At 38.1% G+C, this 23389-nt stretch overlaps 1 protein-coding gene across 4 annotated transcripts in view; it reads left to right on the top strand.

Moving 5' to 3' along the window:
* The window catches only part of LRP1B (LDL receptor related protein 1B), a 620609-nt gene that overhangs the window by 370058 nt on the left and 227162 nt on the right, over positions 1-23389 (top strand). For all 4 annotated transcript variants that reach the window (XM_015635304.2, XM_033516047.1, XM_033516046.1 and 1 more), the window contains one exon: positions 21406-21628. In XM_015635304.2, the coding sequence (XP_015490790.1) occupies positions 21406-21628 (223 nt within the window). Of the gene's footprint in view, positions 1-21405; positions 21629-23389 lie in introns of those variants that run through there.

The following is a 23389-nucleotide window of genomic DNA, read 5'->3' as shown; positions in this document are numbered from 1 at the left end:
TTCCCTCTTGCCAGTTAGTAACAGGAAATATTACTTCACTAAACTCCATTAGTAGTTTTCAGAAACATCAGGCTCAGAAATATTTACATTTAGTCTGTAGCTTGTTAATCAAGCTTCATCTATCCACACAAGCCATGAATTTCTGCAGTGAGCAGCTAATTGTAATTAACATCATGGACCAGTGTCAGGGCAGTAACACATCACCAGTGAGTGCTCTGTGCCTGCTGACAGTGCAGCTTCCCCCACGCCGGACCCTCGGTGCCTCCCGTGCCCCATGGCTCTGTCAGATGCTGCTTTTGCCTTCTGTCAGATCCTTACAGCTGGATGTTTTGGGGTATTTTATTGCCCAAAGACCAATATCACCTTGAAGGCATCAGCATTAATAGATGAAGGCAGCAGGTGATGCTGCAGAGAAATGTTAATATTTTAATGTGGATTGTTGCTTGCGTTCCAGGATAGCAGGAATACAATTAAAAATAGCAACAGCAAAGTGATCACATCCTTACTGCAGGCACTCACAGGCAAGCTCCAGTCATCTCCCACAATGTGCTGCTCTGAAATAAGCTTTTCCTCATTTCTTTGTGCTCAGTTGTTACATCACTTTAAATATGGAGTGGATGCATGTTGTAGTGTTTGGTTTAAAGTGCATTATTAACAAACTCAGCAGTTATCAGGGTTGCAGGAGGTGTAAGAAGTCACAGCCTAAAGTACCACAGCTGGATTGAAGTCACTGACATCAGGGCAGTCATCTTGTGGGGCAAACATTGTCATTGAGACCATGAAAGTGTCTTTTGGACAGGTCTGTGGCTTGGCTGCCCAAACTTATCCGTGTCTTACACCTCAATGAGCAGCCAGCAGCCTGCTCCATTTCTGCAGCAGCAGGTCTGACCTCTAGGCTTCTGCAAAATAAAGCTCTGAGCTCCAGAAATCCAGGAGCCCTTAGCACCAGCAAGGACAAACTGGGATTTCAGTCAGTTTCCTATTTTAATCCATAGAGAAATAGATACTGATATGTGTATCAACACTTCTTTTCCTTTTGCCTCCCTGGCTCCAACCTCCACTTGTTAAAAAGTTGCACACAAACAAGTTTGGGCATTTTCATTCAAGTAAAAGTATGGAAAAGAGCTTGTAGGACTGGCTGCAATGCATAAATAAGCTAGAGAAAGCAAACCAGAAGAACAGCTGCTGACAAAAAAAATCTCCAGAAAATTCTGCTTTCAGCCCCTGCAACTGATGGAGGAAGCTGCAGGAAAAAAAAAAAACGTTCCTGGATTTTAATGTTCCAAACTTGCATTTGTAAATAAATAAAACAGGGATTATCCTGTAATATATCAAATGGCAAATGTTATATTGCAGAAAGATAAGGATTGAAACCCCAGGCAGAAACATAAACCTATTTGCTTACAGTATGAAAGATTGTACACCTCAGCAGCTGTTCAACATCTGTCCTCTGAAGGTAATGAGATAAACACATGACAAACAACAAGTAAATATCTGGCAATTAATACACCTGGAGTCATGGGGAGGGACACAAAGCTGCAATCCAGTTGCTGGGGCTGGGCTGCAGATAAATGACAATATAACACTCAAGAAATGACTCCAAAAATAAATATGAGCTACAATCACAAGAATTTTGCTTGAGCCAGTGCCTGACCTGTGGGTTTTGTGATTGTTGAACTAGCTTGTTACCAGCCAGCCTGGGAAATTTTGGGATTGCATTTGAGGGTTTATAAAAGATGAATAGGAAAAGTAATCTCATACATAGACTATTGTTCCAGACATGGATGAGATTTTGGGAGAGCGCTGCAGTTTTCCACTGGGAGAAAAAGAATTGCCCCTACAAATAAACCCTTAGAGGTATTATCTAAAGCATCCTTTATAGAAACACCCCCTATACTGTTCTCTTTGTATTTTCATTTTAATAATTCTGAGGCCTAGAATAGCACACAGTTTGATTGCAGTTTGTGTAACTCATTTCTATTTATCACTCTCACATTCAAATGCACCTTACATGCTCAGCTGAATAAATACAATGCAGATTACTGCTTGATGTATTAAATGCCAAATACTATCTTGCCAAAAGCCAAATATCTATTTATGTTTTGGCTTGCCTCCATATTCACACATACTGGGGCTTGATGATGAGTTTTTTATTCTACCATGATATTTGTCTGCATAGGTGTTCCAGGGGAAAAGAGACCATGAAACAAGATGTGAACTTCACAGTTACAGAGCCTTCTCTATGACCAAGTTAAATGGATGGGTTTTAATGTCTTGAGGCTATTGCTTCTCTCTTCAATTTCGAATCACATTGGAAAGTTGTTGAAGGGAAAGTACAATTTAGTGCTTAAAATGAGTATGGACGGACGTGGGAGGACAATATGAAATGCCAGGTTGTAGAAAGGGCAGTAAAAATAATCTGAGGTCAGACAAGCAGATACAATTCAAAGTGCAGAAGGAGCAAATTGGGTGAGAGGGGATGAAAGTAGGTGAAGAGTGGACAAACTTATTTGGGGAAAAAATAAGAAGAGAAAAAGGAAAGGAGGAACAAAGCTAAGAAAGCTTCAGCATGAAGAACATCATTAGGTTGTTGCAGACAGGCAGAGCCATTAGAAAAATATAAAACCTGTGATCCTGCACATTCCTATGAATTCCTGCAATCTGTGGATGGTTCCCAGGGCACAGGTTTGGTTTTGATTTACAGGTGTTAAGGTGAGTTGGCCGCAGTTTGAACCCCAGCTCTGGAGAACCCCCTCCAGGACGAGCAGTCTGCACCTCCCTGAGTGCACAATTCCATTTCTTTGTGCTTCTTAACCTGCTTTTACTTGTTACCAGTAAAGAACCACTGTGAAATCAGATAATGAAGTCTTACAGACCTCTTAGAATAAAAAATATGACAGCTAATAATAACCAGGGCACCTGGGCTGTATTTTCTCCTCAGCATGTGGTGGGTTTGAGAGCTCATATTAGGTTTGCCATGGATGAGAAAGATAATTTAGCCATTTTCTATCTGCTGAAGGAGAAATAGTGAAGATAGAAGAGCTTTGACAGCAGCTTTCCTATGTTTATGAAGTTGTAGGTTCTGTCTTACTGTCAGGTAAGTAATTATGTGCAGTTACAAAACCTGCATGTATTAAATAATCCTAGGTAACATTTCCAGTCTTCCAAGCAGCTCAAAAGCAGTTCTGATCCTATTTAAATGACATTTTTACTCAATGTCTGCCTATATACAGTCACACAGACAGATTATATGTTCCTAAATGTGCACCTATCCGAGCACCCAAAGAAAAATGAAAGGAATATATTTTTGTGGTGGGAAAATAACTGCTGTAGTGCTGTGACACAAATCTCCATTTGTTAGCTGTCTATGGCTGAATTACATTTTAATTTAAGCAACCTACATTTGTTTAGGTAAAGAGAAAATAGGAGCCATGAATGGGCCACTTCACATAGAGCAGAATTGCACAAATTGTAGAAGCTTTGATTTTCCCTTACTCTTGGATGGGACCCAATTTTTTCTTGACGAGACAAACTCTACAGTTTCACATCTGGTGTCCTGCTGGTGCTTTATTTTGCTGTTGTGATACTGCAGAGAAATAGAGCTCCTAATTTTCAGTTTGAAATCCACAGGTGTTGATAGGAAGATTTTGCCACTGCGGTGTAGTATGGATTTCTGCAAATAGTAAGAAAACCCTGAGATGAAGATTGCAGAATCTTTCTCTCTAAACAGAGATCTCACAGGGTTTGGAGATGATACTGTTTTTCAGTATTAGGAGTAATGACTGTCACTGTCAGTGCCAAACCTCTGGGGAAAGGTGTTTCGATTTGGGCTGGGAGAGATTGGGGAGGAAAGAAATTGTACTTAACACTTCTCAGTCACTGCTTATTTGCAACAAAAATGAGAAAAATGAGATCTGCTCCAGCCTTTTTACACCAGTACACCTGACTCCTGAAACCAACAGCATTCTGGGACAGATATTTTCAGGGGAGCTGCACGCAGGGAAGTGCCAGCCCCTGTGAATTTTGGAAGAGAAGGGAGGGTAAATTGGCTCAGCAGCCCCTTTAGCCAGGGTAGTGCTGGCACTCAGTCAAGCCCCAGTGGTGTTTTGAGTGCAGTGCTGAGCTCAGCCTGGTGGTTTCCATATTTTTTTACCTCTCTGTGAAAGAAAATAAAATCATTTAAAGCCAGTAGCATCAGGTCCAACCCTCCCAAGTGATGAACAGGCTCATTCTGGGGATGCTGAGCTCACCCTCAAGCTTCGGGGGATGTCCATGGATTTTCTGCTTCCCCCTTTCTCTGAGTATCAGGCTGTTCACCTGTTCTTTGAATTTCAGGTTCTCTGAAGAACTTGGTGTTCATGGAAGGTACTTTGACAGGAATTATGCTATACAATCAGGGAAAAATAGGAAATATGCTGAAGTTTTATCAGGGAGGTGAATCTGACTAACCATTCTTATTTCCTGAAGATACACATTTTATTTTTTCTGTGTCTTGTATATTATTTCCCTAAGTAGAATTAGCCAATTGTAATTACTTCATTTATTTAATTACTTCATTCATTTAATTGCAAAAAAAAAAACAAACAAAAAGACATCAAAAAACCCTTGAAAATCTCCAGTGGAGAGCCCTTCCTTTGTATTTCTGGGTTTAGACATGGCTTAGAAGGTTGTTGCAGTTCTGTTCTATGTGATTTTTAACTCCTATTTTCTGTTTCTAACACCATTCTACTTCATAATAAATAAAGCAAAGGTCATGGCACAGCTCTGTTGGCACCAGGAGAATTTTGCAGGGCACTTGTCAGAGGTCACTGGCTGCCCATGCCCTGGCCTCTGTCAGTGAAATTGTCTGTGTTGTACATTTGCACATATGGTACATTTTTAACGAAAAATAAAAGAAAAAGTCATGCACAGAATTAGTTTTAATCTTCCCTAATTACATTTTTAATCATAAGATTGGTGACATTTACCTTTCATTGTGTCATTTTATTTCTCATTTTGTGCTTCAAGTAAGTGTTCCCCAAACTCAGTGCTGCTTCAAAATGCGTAATCAAATGAAAATGCTTATTTTCCATCACTAGATTTATAGCTACAGTCATGATAGATAAAAAAGAAAAAAAAAAAACCCACAAAAACCCCAAAACCAGCTTTGTGACAGCAATGAAGAAGTGTTTCAAGTCATTATATGCATTTTAAAACTCATTGTGTGCTTAAAATACAGTGTGTTTATCTATGTGCAACATGAGCTCTTTTCAAGAACATGCAATTACTCTTTATTGAGTGCCAGACTCTAAGATCCCAAAAACAAGTGAATTAAACCTTTTCTTTCCCAAATGGGGATACCTGAGACTGCTCAGCCTTCATGGCTTCCAGTCAAGGGGCAGCTCTCTGGAACAGGGAGGTGAGGATAAATATCTAGTTAGGGAACTAAGTTGTAGTGTGAAAAATAGATGGATAAAGAGACTTGAAGAAAAGGTGGGAATTTAGGGGGGGTGGGGAGGGAATGGTAGAATGGATCTTCTTTTTTTAGCCTGGTCACAGATATAAAGAAAGACTAGAAAGAAATTTCAATATTTAAAAAAGAAACCTTGTGCAAGTGGAACTCTCTGTCTTTATCGTGTCTTTATCGTTCAGCTCTCTTGGGTAACTGTGGTACACCTATTTATTAGTATTTATATTGGAATATTATTAATATTTTGATTGGCATATTTACTGTAACCAGTGGACAGTGTTTTTTTTGGGAGAACACACAGAGAGCCCCTGCATTTTTCTCTCATTGCAGGTGCAAGTTCTTGAAAACTGAACTTGGCCTCCTGCATGCAAAAACCAACAAGATCTCACCAAAAATTAAAACAAGGACTTATGAGCAAAAGATTATTCAGTTGTAAAATCTAAATCCTTTAGAGAGAATCCTTCATACAGAAAAATGTCTGGGAAAAGGTGAAACCAAAGAACCTACATTAAGGTTTTGATTAAATCAAGTATCTTGCCTTAATTACAGCAGCTGCCACTGAGACTCTGTGGTATTGCCTGTGGCAGAGGCCTAAAACCTTGACCAGAAATGTAAAGGAGATTTTCATAAAACTTTACCAAAACTCAGTTTTTATCAAGTGTTCTGGACATATGTTCAGAAGAAAGCAGAACTGAGCACTTTGTGTTTCTAAATTCTTGGTTGTGCTGCAGGCACAGAGAGCCCTCCTCGTCTTCTGCAGCACACCAGCTTAATTCTGCGTGAGCCAAATGAGGTTATTTTGAGGTTTATACTCAATAGAGTTATAAATTATTTTATGTCAATGCAGGGCTTGGGAAATGAAAGCAAATATTTGCTGTACCTGGCAAACAAAGTAATGCCAATACATCTCTGTCGCCCGTGATGTGTTCAAACTCCGGGCACGCTGCCTGCTCGGTGTTTAGGAAAGACCCAGCTATAAACAGATGGGGAAGGCACAGGTGTAAGAGCTAAAAAAACACTGATTTTCCTCCCTGTTTTTATACTTGTCAGTTTTGTGTGCTCACTGCTCTACACTTCAACCTCCCCACCTCTGAAAATACCATCCTGTTGCTGAGCGCTTTGAGGAGGATGACAATTAATGAGTATTTGTTACGAATGACTGATTAGTGACAGGATTTCTATTAGGAAATCTGAAAAGAGGCTTAATAATATCATCCCTTTCAGTCCTTTTACCCTGTGAATTTCTTAGCTTTCTTGGATCACTAACTTTGTTATGTGACATTAGAGAATGAATTTGGAAAAGAGCTGCTTATAAAGAACGCGTGAATTCCTCTCTTATGGCTTCCACTTCTGTGCTTTAAACAGAACGTGTTCCCATTCAAACTGAAACAAAGATTCATGAACATCTCATGATGTCCTGTGACCTGAGAGTGGAAGAGCTTCATGTGCAATTATTTATTTCCATAAATAGCTGGTGTTTTCGCAAATACATGATGGCAGTGTGCAGCTCAGAATATTCTGAGCACTGATTTGAAGTAGCCTGTCTGTTTCTGGATATGAGGATAGGTGGATATCCTCAACAGATTGGGAAAACACAAAATAAACACTGCAGCTTCTTAGCTGTTTCCTTCAGTTTAGGCTACTCCTAAGAATGAGATCAGTTTCCATAACCTGATATTAAGGATTTCTAGCATCAAAACTGTGGCTTTTTTTGTTTGTTTATTTACAAAGAAAGTTGGAGCATTTTTATCTCCTAGTGTTTCAGAACTTGAGGTGATAGGGAGAACTTTTTCTGTCCTGCAAAAGGTTTTCTGTTCTGTTCTGAGTTGAGCCTGGGAACTTCCACAGTTACCATGAAAAAGGAAACATCTTGGGAAAACCGTGGCTGCAGGAGATCCTCATGAAGTGTCTAGAACTTCCAAATTCAAGAACCTCCAACACACCAGACAAGTGCTTAGGCTCCAAATATTATCTTTTTGAAGATTTTTTTCAATGTGTAAATAAATAGTTTTCATTAGAGAAGAGATGAGAAACTTTTTGTCCCGCTCATACCTGGTTTTATTGATTTTGTTCTCGCTTCTGTTTTAAATAATAGAAAAATTAATAATATGTAATAGAAAAATTTCAACAGGAAATGTTGGGCCAGGTTCTCTGAGTAGAAGTAGGTACATGGAGGTTTGAAGAACTCATCAAGTCAGCAATAGATTTATCCCAGCCCTTGGTACACAATGCTGCCCTCTCACCAGATGTGATGCTGAAATCGCTGCTTGATAAAATATTACACCAAAATTCCTAATGCAGAATAACTAACCAATAATTGAATAACCAATAAAGAAATGCCCCACTCTCTCCAGTAAATGCTTCCTTTTGGTTGAATTTTTCCTCACCTTTGGAACTATCCTTGGATTTTCATCTGTTGTGTAGATACTGAGGAGAGCACTGCCTTTTCCTAGACATGTTCAATAGCACAATGCTCAGATGGCAATTTATTTCCTGTTTACAGCTGTCTGATGCTTGCAGATTAGATCTTCCAGCCTGGGCTTTGAGTGGCAGTTTTGGGAGCATGTGTTGAACACACCCTGACTTATTTAATTGAGTTCAGCTCATAGTACAGCCTCAGTTGCTAGTTTAATTAAGAAGAAGAAAATTAAAAAAAAAAAAAAAAAGGAACCAAATAATAGCAGAAAGGATGGAGGTTTTACATTCTAATTGAGTGGTGCTTCTGCCTTAGGAGTTCTTGGGGTTCATCACTCATGGGGCGAGACCTCGTCTGACTTAACAGGGATGAGAACTGGATCTCAGTGACTTGGGAAGCAATCAGGATTTCCAAAAAGAACTGAATCCCAGGGGTTTGTCCTTTTTATCAGTGTAGGTTTCACAGGGATTTGGGCACCATTTGAGCTGCTGAGCTGATTGTCACCGCTGCTGTCTCCTCATTATGCTGTGACAAGTAAGCACCTCCCTTGCCAGGCACCATCAAGAAGCAGTTTGAATCCAGCAATTACTGCTTGCTGAACACAGGAACAGCTTTTAAGGAGTAAAATGTACTATCTTTACTGCTCTTCAGTCTTCCCTCTTTTGGAATAAAATGTGAAAAGACCAGGAGCAGATCTTTTAATAAGGTAAGGAAGGAAATGACTGCTCTGCAGCAGGTGGTGTCTGTGTGTCCCAACCCAAGCTATCTTCTGCCTCTTCACAGAGAGCAGTGAGGAATGTGAGCGATTACAAAGTGCTGGGGGTTGTAAGATTATTCACTGGGGGTGTGTCAGGGGAGGACAATTATGTTGAAACAAAGCAAGGGGAAGAAAGCCCCAAATTAATCTGTGCTCCCTTCACCTCAGGCTGATTAGAGTAAATTAACTTCTGTTGCAGGTAATATGCAAAGTAGGTATTAATTATATTTCAGGCATCAGACAAAAATAATATAAGAAATATGTTTGGTTAGTGATGCCTGTAGATTATTGCTTTTATGCTGTAAAGCAAGCAAACAGGAGTGCTCTGCTCCCCTCCAAATCCCAGCAGGCTTTTTGCTGATCCACTCTGCTCTCGTGCCAGTGAGCATCAGTTTTGTCTTAAAATAAAGAAGTTAAGCCTTCCTGACAGGTAGGCACACCATGATCTGCTTTCAGGCTGTCTGCTGCAAAGGGAATCTTCTCCTCAGACTGTATCAGCTGTTTTAATAAAGCATCTCCATCCATACCTCTTGGGCTGCATGTGCAGCTGCCTTCCTTGGGTAGCTTCACCTCCCTTCCTGCTCAGTACACGAGATGTCAGGTACTCAGCATTTCTATTGGGGTTTATGTTGTTTCTTCTTCTCCTAAAATGATATAATTAGTTAATTAATAAAACTCGTAAGTTCAGCTGCTCTAAAATGTAACTGTACTCATTGCTGCCTGCCTGGTGGTGTGGAGACTTGGGGAGCAGTGCTACTTTGAGCATGGAAAAAGGGATTTAGTGACCACTAATGTGACCAAAAGCCTGTGAGACTGAGTGGTGTGAATCATAAACATGTTAGAATTTCATTTTTCATATAATATTAGTACCATCATCCATAACTTACTACTTTGAGTTCTGAAATTGTCTTAGAATTGATAATAAAATCTGTGAGGTAGTGTGGATGGCTCATGCTGGCATAACCTAACTCTTTGCACATTAATATAATCCTATACTTAGCCAGAAAAGTATTTTTATTTTATTTTTCCTGCAATCCTTTCTTCATTTTTTTTTTTTTCCATTTTAGTAATTTTCAGAAATTGTCTTCTATCTGATTCTGTCTGGGGTAGGTTGGTATTTGAGACATTATTGTAGAGGAGGTGTATGCAGCCAGCACTGGGGTGTACAAATTCCCTGTTTTTCTCATTTTGCTTGGAGCAGGGGCTGCTAATACACCTCTACATTTCTGGTGTTTCAGATGAGGAATCAGGAAGTAGGTTTTTTTTGCTGCTTTCAAAATTGCTTGTGAAAGCCCTTCCCTGAAGAAGGAAATCCAGGAAAGGGTTCACTGTGCGCTGCAGAGGAAAATGTGGGGTGAGGTGGTACCGTGTGTCCCATTCCTCAGCAAATGCACAGCCCAGGGCAGAGAAGAGTGGAGCAGGTCAGGAGGGAAAGGGCTAAAGTGCCCTTTATTCTTCTCTTCTGTTACTAACTTATGATCTTCTGGAATCCTTTCCATGCTGAACATGCTATCACTCCATGCTTTTAGCCCCAGAGAATAAGGAGGAGTCATAATCTCCTAGCAAAAAATATCTGATTGATATGGATAGATAGATGAATAACCCAATAATCCCCTGAAATAATATTTATTTTGCTGTTGAATATCTTGGTGGAATTTTCCCATAGTTCTGTGGGTTCACTTCGGGGAGACAGGGAATTTATTTAATTTCTATCTTCATTTGTTTGATTTCATCTAATCTCTTCATCATTTCTGCAAACCAAGCATAATTTTGTGCTACCACATTTTGCCAACTACTTAAAAAAAGAAAAAATATAAATGATGTGTTTGGAGCAGAAGTGGATGCTGTGCCTCTGCATCAGCTGACAGCATCTTTAATCCCACAATTCCCACGTTGTTTCTTGCAGCCTCTTATTTAATTCATTACTTATGTTCACAACTCTGTAACAAGCACAGCGAGTGTATTACAGATGTGGCTTTTCTATTAAGTACTTTGTCATGCAAGCACAGGTTTTCAGTGGTCTTGAAATGACATAAAATTCTTGTGGAAATCAGCAGCAGATAATTCAGTAAATAAGGGTTCTTAGAATGATCTGCTCAAATGAAAAGGGAAAACTCAAGCCCATGACTGAAGTAAATAAATGTGTGCATATTTATCACTTTGAACATCAAAATACAGAACTTCCAGCAATTTACTGTTACACTCCAATCAGTGTCTACATATTATTACATACCACCACATACTGACACGTTTTTGTCTTTTTATTCTTCTTGGTACTCAGTAAATCTTTCAGGAAAGGTCTGAAAATATTTGCTAACTAGAGCCAAAAGCAGGAACTCTTTTTGACAATTATTTGTATAACTTCTCTGCCACAGTAGACATTTATTAAGAAATGTGGCAGATCATCAATGGGCTCTCAGTTGGGGAACCTTTGGAAGTCAAAAAGGAAATACTTCTGTTGTTTATATATTTGTGTTACAAATCACCGCTCATTGGCTTTAAATGCTGAATATATGCACAGTTTTCTATCAGCTTCATATTAGTTCTAGTAATTAGCCACTAATTACTAGTGGTATCATAAATAATTCTGCCTTCCCACTAGGCCTTGCTGCTGTAAATTAAAGGTTAACAGATGAAGAATATAGTAACAACAGCTAAAGCACAAGAGCCTTCTCTGTGGTGGAATAAAACCAGTTTTGTTGACACTTAACTGAAATTGAGTTCTGTTTTGTAGCGCCTTAAGAAAAAATCTCATGAAGATTTAAAGAGTCTGTGATCTCAGAAGGGATAAAATAATGCAAATACAATACTTCCAACCTAATTTCAAATATTGCAGTTCTATATAAATCCTGCTTTGTTTTTTCTTTCTGCTAACTTGATCATTTGTTGTCCATGGTCTTTCTTTTAGACTAGACTTTGGTTTGGGGTTTTTTGTTTGGTTGGTTTTTTTTAACTTTAATTTGTAACTACAATTTTGGGGAGAAAATGATTGGTTTACTTAGTTAATGAGGAAGCAAAACTACTTATTTTTACCTACTGCCAAATGCCAGGATGAGACATGGAACCAGATAATTAATTCGTTGCTGACATTAAATAATGTTGAATTTTGGAATTTGTAGTGGGAAACTTTGCAGCTCTGAGTCCTGCACTGAGCCTGATGTGGACCAGCAGCATCCAAACCAACCTCTGCAGCAGGAAATACTTGATCAGAAACGCAAGATCTAAGCTCTAACATTCGCTTCAGAACTTATTAATTTACAAAAAAAACCCACAAACGTTAGAGAACACAGATTCCTAAACAGGAACATCAAAGTTCTGGATGAGAACCTTCTTTTTCTTTCATTTTGTGCAGTTTGGGTAAATACATTTTTTCCTTGTTGAGCCCTGAGTGTTTGTCATTGCTGTTCACCCCTAGAATCATCAATTGAATTGGAATAATTCCCTATCCTGCAGAGTTTACTGCATCATCCCAAAGGAAAGCCAGGATACAGATCAGTCTGTTCATTGCTGCCAAGCACAGGCTGTCTATTTTCTGTTCTACACTGTGATAAATAACCATTGGCACAATTTAAACCAGCTTAAGGATTTATTGTGTTAGTAGTGTTTGTTTGTGGAGATCAAATATTAAATGTTTTTGTTCCTCTTCAGTATAAGGTAAGATCATTAACATGCATAAACTTGGCGTAATTTTTATACAAATTGTAATTTATTTATGTATTTGAAATATAAATTTCAGGTGTAGTTTTTGTCAGAATAGCTTTTTCACAGCCTCATCTGTTTCTTCATCCAAGATTATCTTCAGCTTTGATGCCACTGAGATTACATTTAATGACTTAAATCTAACCCAGGAGCTTTGAGAGCCTGGGCACTGAGGGAGGTACCAGCACAGCTCCCCACAGCATCCCCAGTGTGACTTTTCCTGGGTGAAGGGAAAAAAAACAACCAAGCAAACAAAAAACCCCAAAAAACCAAAAAACCAAACAACAACAACAAAACAAAAAAGCACCTAAAAAACCCCAACCAAGCAAAAAGCAATCACACCTTAGATGAGTAAGAAAGAACAACCTCCAGCAGCAATTCCCACAGTAAACCTGCCAGCTTCCAGCAGTTTACAGTGCTGGGATTTGCAGAGTTTAAACATCATTGCATTTAGTAGCTAGCCTCTGATGCATTCTGCCTTGAATTTGCTGGAAAGGAAAAAAAAACCAGAATCTCCATCACTTCTGTTGACTGTTAAGTCATCATAACTTAAAATTGTCAGTTTTCAGGGCCTGAAGCCTTTGGGATCTAAAGTCTCAGTGTAATCCTGGCCTTTCTGCAGGTCTGCCTGGGAAGGAGCCCTGAGATTCCTAAAGCTTGCAAGCTGTGGACTTTTGATTAATTTAATGTAATCCTACATAATGATGATTATTGTAGCATTTTCTGCATAAGATGGATGAGACAGGTCTTCAAATGCCAGCTATTACTGACATTTAATCTGGTATAGGTCATCAAATATCAAGGTGGAAGAACTGTTTTAATTTATTTTTTCTCATTAATAATACATTTAAAAGAAATTAATATTGCAAAAATGTTTCCTTTTTCATTGCTTGTCACTAAGTGGGGAAAGTTGGTTGACAGAAATCACGTAGTTGAAGACAAAGCATCCTTCATTGTGATTGATGCTGGCGGTGTGGAAAACATGATTTTAAATCCCTGACAAACTGAGGGGACCCAATTTCCACATTTCATAGTGCCAAGTGCTCCATCCAACCATCATTTCTCAGACTGGGTTGAAAAGGCCATGTCTCAAATTCTGGGAAGGAAAAGCCCCTGGAGAAGTGAGGCAGTGTTTGGGAAATGATGGCCTCCTGTGTCTAGACAGTCATTTTTAAACAAGGAGTTGCTCATGTGCTGTCCTGATTTGCTCTGAGCCTGAGCTTAGCTCTAGGACAAAAGTTAAACCTTCCAAACTCCACACTGCTTTAGTCTGAAGCTCCTCAGGCCTCAAGTCAAACACATTTTTTTCTACATTTTTTCTATATTTTTCTACAATTATTTCTACCTTTATTCCCCTACAATCACTGAACAATTAATGAAAATTTCCCCCTTTCCTCCCCCCAGAAAAATCCAATTTAAAAAGTAAGTTTTGATATTGTTGCTTTTCAACTAAGAGAAAATGTTATTTATAAAGTGGAAGAAGCAATAGAGTCTAACTGCACATAATAGTATCTTGTGAAAATTAAATACCTTCAGGAAAAGTGCTGCATTTATTTCTTCCCTGAAAGAGCTTTGGTACAATAGTAAGGAAATCTTTGAAAATAAGTGTATGAATATGTGTATTCTGCTCTGTACATGAAGGAGTGTGTGTAAAGGTAGAAAAGGTTACCTGGCACCATTTTGATGCTCCAGAAATTATTCAAAGCAGAGGAATCAAAAATTGCACATTAAAATACATACCTTGAGTTGAATTTGAAGGATAACAAATATATCAGACCCTGAGATGCCAATGAAGAAAGAGAATTTCAACTTTCTGTGTCAAAATTATTTCCCTGCATCTTGTCCATCTGGTAAAGCAGTGGAAATGAACCATCTTACCCTCAAAAATAAGTACTCAGGATAATCCAAGATCTTCTCATCATCATATTCCAGATTTCAGTATCTCTAACATCAGTGTGTGCATGGTTTGAATGCAAACATGTATTTTTAAACTATATGAAACCTGATAAATATTTACTTTACATAGGGCTTGTATCTACTTTTTAAAAATATGATAGAGATTTCATGGTATTATTTGGATGTCACATTAAAAGTCCACTTAAATGTTGATATAAAGCCATGTAACGTGGCACTTTGTTTATAAAATTAATTTTTTCAGTGGATCAGCACATCGATTTGGCACAGCTGGTTTGTGATAAAATGGGAATAATCAATGTTTCTTCATTTCTTTTCTAATTGATGAGCTTGATGTTCACAGGGGGAAACACATTTAGTCTGAAAGGAAGCAAATTCCAAATTCCTGCATATGATTTAAGTCTGAATCCTCACAATTTTCAGATAAAGGGCAGTAATCTGACAAATAAATACTGACATTCAGGGCCCTTAATGAATCCAGGAATACATCTGCAATGTGTCTTTCATTTCAAACTGACAGTTATTAAAACTTTGCATGTAGCTATGTAAAAAAAAGTGCCTGAAAAGTTAATATTTGATTTGTTTACCAAAATTTAATATTGCAGTTAAACGTTGCAAATTCAGAGAAGGTGTTTTTTATTCAGAAAATTACTTTGTATACAAAATTTCTCAAGGTAATTAGATGATTTTAATGAAAAGATGTTGACTTGTATGTAGACAGAATGCAGGTTTAAGCAAGTATAAATTTGATATATTCTAAGGGATGCACTTTTTCAAGAGTACATCCCATTGCAGTAGTCTTGATATTGGGAAAAAAAACCAAACAACTCTTGTGATGTGAGTGCAAGAGAAACTTTCTCTGCAATTTTATTCACCAGCAAAACCTATGAACTGAGCTTCCATTTCTCTGTGTGTTTGATTAATTGCTGTTATACTCCAGATGTGCTGTTTTTAGCATGAGCAGCCACAACTACTCATAAATGGGGCAAGAAATAGAAAATGGCAGGATTGAGATGGGTTTGTTATGAATTTACTCTGCATAGGAAGAAGCAGAGCGTGTGTGAGAAAATTGCAGCTGTGACAAAACATCATTAGGCAGGAGCTCAGCTGCACATCTTTGTGTCCTACACCATTCCTGCAGGACCAGAGATGGTAGATGAGTGCACAGGAGAGGCTTCTGCACTCTCACTCTGCAGAAAAAGCATATTTGGGTGGAAAAGGGAGTGGGGAAATACTTTAAAGGATTATTATCAACTTTAAATATGTATATTTGACATCCCTAAGACAAATGAAGGCTTTTATACCCTCTGTAGTGGAAGGGATCAAACTTGAATAACATACAGGATTGCTAAAACAATTGTGGAACATAGTTACGACAATATAACAAACAACCATCCTGAATGATCAAATTACATTCACTTTATAGCACCTGAAAATTCATATTTCTGCACCTGTAATGAAATGGGGGGCAGAAGAGGGACCTGGTGATGGTGATCTTTTTATAGGTAAATGATTGAAAATTTTAATAGAAACAAACAAAAAAATATGACAACTTGTATCTTCTTTACCAGAAAAACTGAACCAGATTGGCTCTGTTTTTAATCCATCCCCAAATTCTCAGCTATTTTATCCATTTGCTGTTCAGGCTACCACCCCTCTTGCTGCAAATAAGAAAACTTTTGTTTGAATTGGCAACTTCCCTGTAAAGAGCAGTGTATTTCATTACAAATGTCCCCCCTAAGGTGTGAGTTTTGCTGATTTTTGCCTGTTGTGCAGTAAGCAGTGAGTGGAGAATGACTTGTCTGACTGGGTTTTACTTTTATCTGCAGCTCGACCCTGTGCTGCTTCCTGCATGGCACTAAATCTGCAGCTCTCTAGGAGAAGAAACCATTATTATTTTACTCACAGGCACTCATTGCTAGATTTCCAAAATGCCAGGAAGATTTGGAACATATGTCCTCCTTTACACCACAGAAATCACAGAGGAACTTTAATAGAATTTCACTCCCATGCAGCACAAAAACATCCACTCGATATTTCCTTCCAATATCAGCTACAAAAAAATTAAGGCATGTTGCTGGAGAGCCAAAGAGTTTCTAATCCCCTAAAGCAGTGTGGGAAATCATCCTCCAGGTGATGGGTGCTGCGTTGTGCTGTAAAGAAGCAGAGAAAGGAGGAACTCAAATACCCAAATCCAGTGGTATTTCAGTTCCTCCCCTGGGGAAAAATTTGGCTTTGCCCAACCCTGAGAATTGCTTTCAATGTGTGTGTGTGTGTGTTCTAGCAAACAGTGCTCTTCACATTCCTAAAATCTGTCTGGGACACTGAGGGCTCTGGATAATTTATTGCCAAGAATGGGCCAAATCTGAGGATGCCAAATTTCTTTTGCTTTAGATGTGGATGAGAAAACTACTGAACCCAGAAGCAGTCAGACATAAAAACACTCCTGGATCATGCCATAAAACTTATTATTAATTAAATGTAATGTAAACTAAATCAAATCACTTTCTCTATTTTTTTGAAATCAGTAGAACTCAGATACAGGACTGCATGGCACTCCCCTTCTGAGAGTCCAGTCAATCAATTACCTCGTGCCACAGGCTGTGAGAGAACCCCATGGGGTGTTTTTACACAATCCTTTTAATTAGGTATTTGATCACCTCCTCTGAAGAAGGTTTCTTGTTCACCACAGTCCCCACAGTTTCAGTTCTCCTATTTGTCCTACAGTAAATGTGGCTGGTGCCACTCAATGCCAATGCTGTTCTCATTATGTTTTATACCAATTAAATTGCACAGCACTTCTGTTAGTTCTAATTTAAACATTTTTCCCACATCATAATCCTGCTTCTAAATTGGTGAAAAGTCTCTAGGTTTTTTTGTGACTTGTTCATTTTGCCAAGACCAACTGAATATCTTCAGTTGCCTTCTGTCTTGAAAATGACCCTCTTAGTTTAATTTCTGAAAATTAAACCCTGTCCTTTCTACCCATAGCTCCTGTTGAAGTGTGCTAGGAATTATTTTACCTTATTCTACTTGGGTCTTGTGCACAGCAGTAACTTTGTCTAAGAAAGCATCCTGTTTTTCTATATATACTTTACTAATTTGCTTCCTATAATATTTATTTCATTGGTTTTTTGTCAAGGAGCTCTGGAATTGTGTATTTTTTCCCCCCAAACTCTGATGGTGCTGTACAATGTTTGACATCTTAGGTGCATTAGAAATCAGCAGTTTTCAGTCATGTAGGTGCCCAAATGTGGCTTTACAGGGAAAACAATTCTTTCTCAGCTAATTAAATAGGGGTGGATTACAAATGAAGTGCCTGAAAGCTTGGAAAACAAAAGGAAGTCATGAGAGAGAAGGTTCTGGACAAAACCAATTTTGAGAAGGGGTTTGGCAGCTGAACTAAGGCAGTGGCTATCCCACAGGTGTCTCTGTAAGGAAAGAACAGCCCTTTTGAGGCCCTCCTTACATAGTTTTGAGGCTTGATGATAAAGGAAAGATGAATCTGTGAGCACTGGTGTGAGAGCAGGGACTGGGAAGTTCATTGTCTCTTTTATCTCATGGCAGCATTCTTTTCCTCTGGAATTAATTCTGTTTGGTAACATTTATTGCTATTTGTAGTCGGTGGGTTTGTCAGGGAGGCTATTTTAAAATTCTGGGGAGCTGTCCTTGCTCAGATGTGGACAGAATAGTCCCTGTGTATTTATTCCTGGCTGGAACCAAAATCCCCCAGCCACAACTTTTTCAGACTAAGTTTCTAGATTGAGGAAAGGTGCATGTAATAGATGGGGGGAGGATGAGTTTATATCAGCAGGGTAATAGGGCTGTGAAAATAACAAATGTCATCCAGGGGTGCCTGAATCTCCAGCTGATGCAGGGAGGTTGCTGGGCCACTGCCCAGACCCTGGTGAACTCCACTATGGACCAGCAAAACCAGTGCTGGTTCAGCCACTGACCTAAAACTGGAATTTAACTGTTTTTTTAACTGTTTATAACTGCATGGAAGGGCAGCAGAAAGAGTTGTCTTACCAGAGAGAGGAGGCAGTCTGCCTTCCCCTGCTTATCTCTAGCTGCTAGGCAGAGGGAAAGAATTTGATTTCCATCTTGAGATATCTCTGGAGAGGAGGACAGCTGAAAATGGCTGTTTAAGCCTAATAAGCTGCTGCAGAAAACAGTCTGTGTAATTCAGCCTGGAAGATATCACCATTAGTTATTAGATGTAGATTCCTGACTGCTGGGACCACAGTGAAACCATTCTGGAAGAGTCAAAACACCCGAATACTTTTATGAGTTTGAATGCCTGCAAAGCACCAGGACTTGATGAAGAAGATTCTCCTTTTTGCTGTTAACTACAGGCAGAATTCAGAATTTCCACACATGAAATCCATAGCTTTCAAAAGATAACATGCCTTAATAAAATTCAATTTAATGCCAACATTTTTACTGTTGCAGCAGCCTCAGCATCCTCGTTGGCAGTGTCAGGAAATGAAGGCTGTAATGAACTCAGCTCTCTCTGTCAGCTCCTGTCCCTCAAGGTCAGCCCCAGTGCCCTGAGCTTGGGCAGGGATGTGCACACGCTCAGCTTTCCTCCTGAAATTGCTCTGTGAATGGATAAAAGATTTCATTGCCCTCTGCTGAAAATGGAGAGGCAAACCCAGCACCATTTGTGAGCAGAAAAATTAGCCTTGAGCTGAAATAAATACCGTACAGTGCATCCTTTAGAGCTCCCAAGGCAAAGGAAATGCGGTGCAATCGTGGGTCAACTTCTTGTGTTAAAAATGCAATTCCAGTTTAAACCTCACCCTAAAAATCTGCATTAGTCTTTAAATACAGAATTGTGTTTCAAGATTACACAGTAAAATGTTTAATTTTCTTAATTCAATTTTCAGAGCTCTTTGATCATGCAGCAGCATTTAGGCAACTATTTTCTTATTCTGTCTTTTACCTCTTCCTTTAATTATAAAGTTTCATTTTTGTCCATCTCCAGGAGAAGAATAATGTTTTTTTAGAGTAAAAAGAGTGTCATTTACACATGAAGTCATGATAACTTGTACAAATTATGGTATTATAGGACAGATATTGAGGAAAAAGAACTGACTTACTATTCCAGAAAGCTGGAGCAGCCTCTTAAATTCTTAAATATTCTTAATTCTTAGATATTCCTGAATGGAACTATTTATTATAGACATACAAATTTTTATTTCTTGACTGATCTGAAAAGATAATTTCATTGTAAAATACTAATAGTTTTGGATTTTTTTTTTTAATTTGGATTTGTTTTTTTAACTTGTATTTTAATCTGTAGTTATTAATTATTTATATTAATTATTAATAAAACGGAACATTGTGCAGTGGAGTCAGTCTGAAGTCAGACTTTGGGTCTTTGTGACTGCTGTGTGTCTGGATGTGTGTTCACATACATGTGTGTGGTTATAGATGTATGTGAAAGTCTGATCTCTGCAAACCCACTCGGGTCTATGATTCCAAAATGAGCTCTGCTTGAATTATTGAATCTTGAGCTACAAAGTTCCATTAAATAACTTAAATCAAATCTGCAGGAGTACAGATTGTAATCTGGAGCACATGTAACATTTGGACAACTTATTTTAAATATATATAGGTGTTGGCCTTGTTATTTCTGATGATATGAATACATACATAAATAAGTGTATATACTGCTATATGAACATTTTTTTTCTCTTTTTGTTCTCATTCCAAATTACTTTTGCTTTTCAGGTATGATTTTCACCTTGCAAATATTCTGTGCTATGGACATTTTGATTTATATAGACCTGAATGTTAAGTGTGTGTTTTTTAAAGATATTCTTAGAGTACAGCTGGGATAAACAATGACAATAAAGGACAGGACAGGAATTCAGAATTATTTTGATAAATAGAAATCCCTGTGAGGAATGGGGCTATCCCTCAGGAATGTAATAGTAAAGTTTATTCTGCCCTGTGGCCTGGTGATGGACTACATGACCTTTCAAATGCTTCTCCAGACCGATTTTATGATTCTGAGATCAATTCATTTTGGCATTTGACAGCTCCTGCCCATAGACTATAGATGATTCTAATGCCTTTTAAAAAAAGTTGTTGTGGTTTGGGGTTTTTTTGTTTGTTTTTTTAAATTTTCAATTTTTGCACTTGAAGCACTTTAACTACCTCTAAAATGTAATCTTGTTTATTTGAAGACTAATAATAAAGGATATGGGTTTCATTCTGCTCTTCAGCAAATAGCCTAAAACTGGATTTTTATGAGAGGTTACAAGGCTGTAAATTACTTCTCTGTCACATAAAGCTATCTGAAGTTTTATATGCTGTTGATCCAAAGTTATTCACATTAGTGGTAATAACTAGGAGATGATTCATTTCATTTGGCTAATGAAATCCTGGTTCTCAAAGTAGTTTTAGTAACATTCAGCCTGGAATCAGATTATTCTTTACAGCATGTTAAAGTCATGGCAAGGTGGTCTTCAGCCTGCAAGTGTAATTTGTTCTCACAAATAGGTAATCCTGTTAAAATATTGTCAAGTTAATCAAAATTGATTTGTGTGTGTTAAACCCAGTGAATGCTAATCAAGTACTGGGTTAGGGAGCTTCAGCAACAATTCTAAGTCTTTGGTAGTTTCCCATTTTTCCTGGATGGAATGATTCACTGGATCTATGGAAGCATTCTGAAGCCTGAACACCTTTCCAAGGCTGGAGACAAATGTACTACAGACTAAAGCATCTCCTTCAGAAATAGATATTAAAACACCTGACAGTGGGAATCCCTGTATTTGTTATAGCTTATGTGGAATAACTGTTATCCAGAAAATCTGAGTGCTTTGTGCTTATGTCATTGTTATCTGTAGCTATCCTACCATTTTTTACAAATAGTGGTTAAAATGGATTTAAGGTTGTAATTTTAGAGTAGTACATGGTGTATCTGTTTTGTAAGGAAATGCATTTAGAACTTCTGTGCTTTACATTTGAAAGATAATTCTGCGTAATTAATTTGTTAGAAGATATGATGAACTTTTAAAAATAATTGTGTGTTTATCAATATAGAGTATATAGGAAATTGAAATTACAAAGAACAAAAACTTCCTTTTCCCAGATCCAGCAGGAGCTTTGCACTCTGCTCACACCCTTTAAAACTTACAACATCTTATTTTCTTTCAACAGAAAGCTTTTCTTCACAGACTACGGGAATGCTGCCAAGGTGGAGAGATGTGACATGGATGGAATGAACAGGACGTGGATAGTGGACTCAAAAATTGAACAGCCAACTGCTCTGGCACTAGACCTCATCAATAAATATGTGTACTGGCTTGACATATATCTGGAGAGTGTGGAAGTTGTTGACTATCAGGGGAGAAGGAGGCAAACAATAACGAAAGGCAGACAAGTGGGTATTTATTTGCAAATCAGTAAAAAGTAATGTTATCAATAAATGAACGCACAGCTACAGGAATTTCATAACTTTTTAGCTTTTTAGTTCAGTTAGAATTTAAAAGATCCGACTACATGTTTTGGTTTATCTGCAGTTTAGCAATTTTGCAACCTCTGAATGTTTCCATGGAGTGTCTCATTAACAATGCACCCAGTAAGTCACCACTGTTAAAGACTTCAGGAGGGAAAATCTGGGGTGGAAAGGTGTAGGGAGATAAATCATTAATGACAAGATGTCCTTACCCACTCAGGAAGGAGAGACTAACACACACAATAATGTGAAATAGAATAGCAAAAGCTGTTCACTCATTCAGACTAATCTGGATGCCCTTAAATCTTATTTTTGTTGACGGCAATGATGCTTTTTGCAGCTGATCCCAATGTCCAGAGTCATAAATACAAACTCTAAGACTGTGAGTCTTTGAGCAGGAGCATTTCAGTCCTTTAGCCTGGAGAGTGGAAGAGTTCTCTGGCAGTTGTGATTCTTATGTACATCCAGGGAAAATCAGCAAAGACCAAACTGTTCTGGTCGCTACTTGCACTGCCAGGGCTGGTGTGGGCACCAAGTTTGCATCTATTTCTGCCTGAGTGTAAACAGGGAATGTGAAAATGTGCAAGCAGAATAAAGATTTACCTGTTATTCTGTCATTAGTTTCTTCCAAGTAATCAGTACCAAGATGCAACTGCTTAGACTTAACTAAAAATAGGCAGAACATGTGGTAAAAAGCAGTCTAAGTGATGCTTTGGAAAACATCTTCCTACTTTTGCCAACCTATCCCCAGTCTTTAACCAGTTCTGGAACAAGAGGTCTTGCACTTTTGGGGTTTTTGTTTTTTTAAGTAACATTTTTGAATAAATATTTAAAAAGCTAAAATAATTTTCAGAAGCCATTAACAAATACCTTTACAGGCTTGTAACTCTTGTACTGGAGTCATAGGAGAGATGTTTGTTTTTTCTCTTGCTGAAATTTAGATGCAAAAGAGAACACTTTATCAAGTTCAGAGGGATTCTTCTCAAAACTAGCTAAAAAGTGAGATCTCTGGTTTTTGATATGGATGAAAGACATTAAAAATTTTGGCCTCTCACTGTTTTCACAAATGGTACCAATTGTCTCTCCCCTCAAATGAAGAATTGGTAATTTCAGTAGGTTTTGTGCTGCGTGTGCCATGATCTAGAATGTCTGGTTCTCCAAATTATCCCTCATTGGTTCAAGGAAACAGCAGACCACAAAATTTTCCCAAGCATTTTTAGGGACTAAAGTTTATTGTTTAAGTACAAACTTATTGAAGATGTGTTTTCCAAACAAAACTGGATTCTGTGATTGACAGCCTGTGTGGCTTTCAAAGGACAAGCCAGTAATGTTTTCACTCATGGACACGATTGCTGGAAAGCTTCTTGAGAGGTAAAAAACCCAACAAATTAAAAAATCGTTAATTAAAAATATTTAGAACATTATGAAACACATTGCAAAAAGAGCCACGTAGTTTAAATGGTTTTAATAATGAAAATCTCCCATGGAACTTAAATGATAAAGATTTCAACTGAGTGCAAATGGAAACAGAGAAGAAAAGATTATAATTCAGGGGACAATTCCACAGTTTGCTACAGATGTGTCTTTATTTTCAAGGCTATTTTCTTTTTCATCTTATTATAATTGAATTTCTATTTGTTCTTAATCAAACACTTCCAATGATGTCAATTATTATTCCTTTTTCTG

This window comes from Parus major, chromosome 7, assembly GCF_001522545.3.
Source record: "Parus major isolate Abel chromosome 7, Parus_major1.1, whole genome shotgun sequence".
In the NCBI taxonomy this organism is placed as follows: Eukaryota; Metazoa; Chordata; class Aves; order Passeriformes; family Paridae; genus Parus; species Parus major.
This window is presented reverse-complemented; position numbering and strand designations above follow the sequence as displayed.